The sequence below is a fragment of the Lactuca saligna genome, chromosome 3, assembly GCF_052625555.1.
Source record: "Lactuca saligna cultivar CGN05327 chromosome 3, ASM5262555v1, whole genome shotgun sequence".
Classification (NCBI taxonomy): Eukaryota; Viridiplantae; Streptophyta; class Magnoliopsida; order Asterales; family Asteraceae; genus Lactuca; species Lactuca saligna.
Genome location: NC_136419.1, coordinates 218,102,085 through 218,108,284, shown reverse-complemented (window position 1 = coordinate 218,108,284; position 6,200 = coordinate 218,102,085). Strand labels below are relative to the sequence as shown.

At 32.0% G+C, this 6,200-nt stretch overlaps 1 protein-coding gene across 1 annotated transcript; it reads right to left on the bottom strand.

Annotated features, from left to right (window-relative positions):
* Positions 1–329: 329 nt before the first annotated feature.
* Positions 330–5,965, bottom strand: LOC145037833 (uncharacterized). Its single transcript, XM_078986569.1, has 7 exons — positions 4,765–5,965; positions 4,004–4,196; positions 3,541–3,605; positions 2,314–3,379; positions 1,895–2,052; positions 1,333–1,486; positions 330–1,139 (listed from the first exon to the last, which is right to left on the bottom strand). Exons 2-7 carry the CDS (start codon positions 4,152–4,154, stop codon positions 583–585), a joined length of 2,151 nt encoding a protein of 716 aa, XP_078842695.1. The 5' UTR covers positions 4,155–4,196; positions 4,765–5,965; the 3' UTR covers positions 330–582.
* Between the last annotated feature and the right edge of the window lie 235 nt (positions 5,966–6,200).

Below are 6,200 nucleotides of genomic sequence, written 5' to 3'. Positions count from 1 at the left end.
GATATTCCCACTTAAGTTTGTCACAACCAAATTTTTAATACAATCATTTCATATATAAAAATCACAATATACATCATATCCAATTTATTTACACTTCCACTATTAAGGTTCCTATGGCACAATATCTAACTAAAATCAAACCATATACAAAACATTTTATCACAATTTTTTAAAACAACGTTCTATCTAAGGTTGAAACCTGCAAAATTCGACATGTGAAGGCCATTTTTACAAGAGAAACAAAGATAAAACTCATAACAAAACAAATTATACATTCAAATCGTTTCATATCAACATACTAGTTTCATTTTCCTTTTCCCTCGTGAATATAAAAATAAAAACTCTCAAGCATTATTTAGTTTGAATGGGAAATCCCATTTATATAGTTTATAACTACAAACTACCATGTCGAAGTAACCAATAAGAAAATATATATCAACAAGCAAAAAAAAAAAAAAAAACCAAAACACACACACACTGAAACACACCAAACTCTACATGAGCACTAATGTCATTCTAATAGTTAGAAAAACACCAATAACAAACCATTTCATGTTTTTTTCCCAAATTTTTTTCTTCGTGTCAACTTTCATAATCGATATAATCATCAATGAAGTCCAAAAGGGTATCATCCATAATTCCTTCAAAGATCGAATCATCGATTTCAAACACTATTTCTCGAGAATCGGGCCGAAGATCCATCCATGTTCTTGAAATCCCCAAATCTTTCTTTACAATATGATCCAAAGATAGTGGATAGTTGCTTCTTTGATTCAATTCAATTCTTTCCCATATTTCATTTATCAAATCCGCGCCTTTGGGAACCGATTGAATTCTTATTTTGATGAAATCGAGGTAACAGTCGCACACCTCCTGTAGAATTTCATTGGTTGAATCGAAGAGGAGTAATTGATCATGAGAGGGTCGATTGGAAAAGATTTCTACTTCGTGGAATAAAGATGAATCGAGTATTTGGAGTGATGAAAGCCATCTTTTTTCAAATTCATCCCAGTTGAGATCGGAAGCTAATAGCACGGCTTCAATGTATTCGAATGCGGATTCTTGATTCTCAAGACAATTTCTTGAACATGTTTCTTGATCTTGAAATTGAATGCAGAGTGGTTGGATTGCAACATCGACTATAAAAGTTTATACCGATGTTAGTTTAGCAAAGAAAGTTTGGTAACTCAATGTTTATTTCCTCATAATCGCAACATATTTACATTTTTTTTACTCATAATAATGCTATTATAGGTAAATAAATGTAAGGTAAAAATAAAGTACATTGCTTATATTAGTAGCAAGAGCAAAGTAGAAAAGGTGGTTGCTTACCATATCTAGAGGTGGTGTTTGTAGGGCTGATTTCATTGTTTGAAAATAGTGGCTCAAGAACAGATACAGGACTTGGTCTCAATTTTTCTTCTGGTGAAAACTCATTTTCTTTAATCTTCATTGGAGATGAAAACTCATTTTCTTCAAGTGAATTCTGGAAATCAATAGAAAGAACGTTTAATTAATGGTGGAAATTGAAGATATAATGGTGTCGAATTTTATAAAATACTAGTACTGGTCGAAGCGGACCGAGTTGACCCACCAATACTTTATTTTCCAATTTTTTTCGGATTTTATAATGATTTATTCGTTAAAAGTAGGGCTAAATATAAGAAATGTCAAACTACTTGCATTTATTTGTGTATTACAACATCATATCTTCATTTTTTTGTTACATCTTTGTACTTTCAACTTTTTTCTTATTAATACAATTTAGTTTGAAAGATCTAACCATATGTTTAACGTTTTCATTTTGTAGGGCCCATTTATAAAGTAGAGACAAATACCATGAATTTTTAGATAAATTTTGAACTATAAACTTTAGTGGAAATCAAAATATTACCGATGTCGAAAATTCAGGAGATCTTTCTTCATCCAATACTTCAACATTCTCACCATGTTGTTCATCATTTGCACTTTCTGAAGAACTACATTGCTCACAAAAAACATCCACGACTTCCATTTCTTCTTGGGGTTGTGGTTTTTCAATCTCTATGGCTTCTACAAAAGAACCAAAACCAAATGTGAACGCCATAATTCTTTCTAATTTTAGCAATGTGATGAAGTTTTCCTATACTTATTGGCAACAAAATTTATTTTTGTTACCCATGATAACAACGAATTTACATTTCTTTACCCATAATAGCTAGGTATACACAATGTATTTTAGTTTTTGTCACATTACATATTGCTATTATGATTTATGAATATAGAAATCAAACTACTTTGTTATTATGTGTACGTTGCTAATTTCCACATTACCTTCTGGATTTGAATCTTGTATTATAGAACACGGGTCACCTTCCACAAATGTATCAAGATTAAGTTCATCATGAACTTTCAAATTTTCATCAAGATTGGAACTATTCACACATGGTTGACTCTTCTCATTGACTTGAGTATCCGAAAGAATCTTCCCAAGAGTTCTTGGTAGCCTCTCCATCATCAACTCTGCATCATCATCACCATTGCTTAGCATCTCTGATAGATGTTTCTTGGCCTCAAAATAAATCTTTGATATATGACTCCTGACATCATCGTTTTCACTCAAATTTGAAACCCTTTTTTCTACTCTTTTAGCAAATCTTTCGGTATAAAAATGGTCTCGATTTGGAGAACTCCATCCACTACTTGCTTCAACACTTCTTTCATTACATCCTGGTTTTGATTGCTCTTTTCCCATCGCGTTTTTAAACCGTTTTTTAATTTCCATAAACGAAAAATGGGAAACGATTCTTTCACTTTGAACATTATTATCAAGTTTTAATCGGTTTTCGAGAGAATTCGGCTTCAAAACGACAATTCTACTTGGACTCAAAGGGTTATTAACATCATGTGACTTGCTCCTCCTTCTAAAGAAGTTTTTGTGTTTACGATTGCTCTGCTCGTTTTCTAATGAGATTGACCTCGTCATTGACTTTGACTCTTGGTCTTCGTTTAGCAAAAGTGGGTTTTGATCTTGAAGGAGTTTTACGAACAATTCTTTGTTTGAGGTTAACATTTGAAACGTATCGATCAAATCTTTTGAACTTTTGGCTTTCTCGTGATCTTTACTAGATTTTTCATTCATGAACGCTTCAATTGCTGCACTTAGTTTCTCTTCAACAAATGAAAAATTACGATTTTGCCCTTCGTCAAGATCATTGTGGCGAGTCTGATAAATCATTAAGATTTCTTTCATTATAGCTTCAAGATCATTTAAAGATATGTCTGGTGCTTTTTCTGTTTGATCTGTGGAATCTTGCTCACTGATCATTTCTTCTTCCATGAGTTCCTTCACACTTGTCTTTACAGCGTCAAGTGTTGAATTCTTGCTTTCCCCAGTGTCCTAAGGTTTTGACAATAAACCGAGCATATTGCATGTAAGAATTGTATGGATAATAAAAAAACCAAAGAAAAAACATAATATAAACATGGATCAATAATGTGCCAATATCAAGAATCGTTGTAATTTTGCATACATTCAAGAATATTATATTATATCCTCACCTCAATGCTTACATGACTTTCTTTAGAATCCGTAATCAAATTCATTTCAGAGGTAGATTCAGAAGCTATGAAAAACATAAAAATCATTAGTATTAATATAACAAGAAAAAGTGTGTATTTTCATAACTAGAAATAAATTTCGAAAAAGTTAAATGCACATTTATCAAAATCGTTCCTAATTTATGACACAAAGTAGCGTTTTATACAAAATATGCAATGAAGCTTCATTTTAGAACCAAAAAATGCAACAATTAACCGGTAGCCTCCGGTTGAAACATGGTTGCATAATTAGTAGAAAATGAAACATTTTTGCATAATAAATAATTGATGGATTGTTTTGCATATTTCATCTAAAAACCCACTTTGTTGCATAAATTGAGAAAAAAAAAATGAAACGTTATTGCCTAAATTATAGAATACAATATTGTGTGTCTGTTTTTTTTTAACTAAACAAGAGGCTTACCAACATTATCTTTGATCACAAGCTTTCTATCTGAAAGCAACCTTCTAGTGGTTCGACCATGGCGGAAGTCAAAAAGACCAATTAATCCCCACATACACCCTGCTTGATCTTTATTTTGTTGTGTGTGAAGTTTTTTTGATTTTTTTGCCATTTTTAAATGGGAGTTCTTCAACTTTGGCTAATGACACTCAGCCTGATATATATATAAAAATGCATTCAAATACATGAGGATGTGTTATTGGATCTAAAGCCTTAATGCTATGATGGTAATTACTATTTGTTTTTTTTTCCTTATTAGTACATAATACTTTGAAAAATCAACCTAATTATAGTAGTGAAATTAGTTTTTGTATTTGGATGACATGCTACAAGCCTATGATTTTCTTTTTGCATACAAAATGTTGTAATAGGAAAAAAAATGGAAGTAGGAGACTATAATAAACAATAAATGGATGTACATTAGTATTTGAGAAAATGATGGCATACTTGGGGATATGGAAGGAAACACAAAAAATGAGGGCAAATTCGGTTTTTTTTTTTGAAGTAAAAAAGAAACACTCATATATAATTATATATCTTATCCGATTAATCTATAGCATATACCTAATGGCTCTTTCTTAAATTTCCGATTGCATTATCATCTTTGTCTTAAATTTCACAATTAATCAAATAAAAATGTATAAATGAAGGCCAACATACAACATGACAAATGCAATAATGAAATCATTAATTTCAGAAGGCAAGATTTTGATTGAAAGTACCTGAGATTTTGAGGTCTTTGATGATAACAAGAAGAGCCAAACAAGAACTATGTAGCTGGCAAATGCTCTTTAGAGAAAATCAAGAAATTCCAATTTGAAACACAAGCTTTACAACAGAGTAAAGTTCAAGGAAGTGTAGAATTCTTTAGGTGGCAAGGAATCATAACTTTTTTTCCACTTTTTTTTTCTTCTTCTTCTTCTCTTTTTCTCTTTACACCCTCAAATAAAAAGATTCATATTCTTTGTTGTAAATTTCACTCTAAACTTATAAGAAAATTATAAACTGGTTTTCTTCACCAAGGTGATTGGGTGCCGAATTACTTGAAGAATTTGATCATCAACACCTTAAAAGACATGCAATCTTGCCTTTCAAGAATTTGAAACCCCCCGATTTTTACCAAAACCCATAAATCTTGAAACTTAATTCAAATTGGGTATTTTAGTAAAACCCAATCTCATCAATGTGATTGGAAGTCAAATTACTTGAAGAATGTGATCACCAACACCTTAGAAAACATGAAATGTTTCCTTTCAAGATTCCGAAACCCTCAAAAAGTCAGCAAAACAGAGGGTTTAAAAAAGTCAACATTTTCTAACGAACCCACGAACTCTGAAACATAATTCCATCTGGGTATCTCTTATTTTCAATCTTCTTTCATAAATTTTCAATACCCAATCGAAATTTTCTGTAAATGTGAGGAAAGACACAATCTTTATGCTTCAAGAAAGCTTATAATATGATGAAGGTAGCAAAAACGTGAGAGACCCATATCACCATATGGATTAAACACGAAATCCACTCATTATATACACAAATTCGGAAGAAATTTGTAATGGCGATGTGACTATGAACAAACAAAAACGTTAAGAAGAAGGAAGAACAACAGGCTACCTCACTTTTTTTTGCGATTTTGTTTCAAGGTAAAGATGGTGATGGTGATGAAAATAGAGTGAGGTTTGGAAGAGGAAAGTAGACACCTAGTTTTTGCATTGATGAAGTGGGGTCATGATTGATTCATCACCCTCATACACACACTGAATTGACGCTGAAAATACACACATGGAAGTTTATGAAAGAGAAAGGAAGCTTTGTAATGAAGTTTCCTATGCTTTTTCTCTTGTTGTTTCTGCAGTTATTCCATGTTTGATCATCATCAACACCCCACCTGTAACTCTGCCATATATCACAGTTCACAAACATCCACGCTCATATTGTTTTATGTATGGGGGGGGGGGGGGGGGGGGATTGACCAGAGTTGTTTGGTACTATCTTTTTGTGAGGGTGGTGGGGCAGAAATGGCCCGTTGGTGTTCTTTAATTATATAAAGGTTTTATAAAAAAATATATATGTTTGTCTAAAAACATATTAAATTGTAGACAGTCCAACTACCGATTTATCTCATCTTCATTTGTCTTACTCATTCTTTCTTTAGATT

Coding starts and splice junctions, on each gene's coding strand:
- LOC145037833 (XM_078986569.1), bottom strand. CDS start 4,154: ATGGCAAAAAAATCAAAAAAACTTCACACACAACAAAATAAAGATCAA. Junction 3,606..4,003: donor TGTGATCAAAGATAATGTTG/GTAAGCCTCTTG, acceptor TGTTTTTCATAG/CTTCTGAATCTACCTCTGAA. Junction 1,487..1,894: donor CTCCTGAATTTTCGACATCG/GTAATATTTTGA, acceptor ATTGATTTCCAG/AATTCACTTGAAGAAAATGA.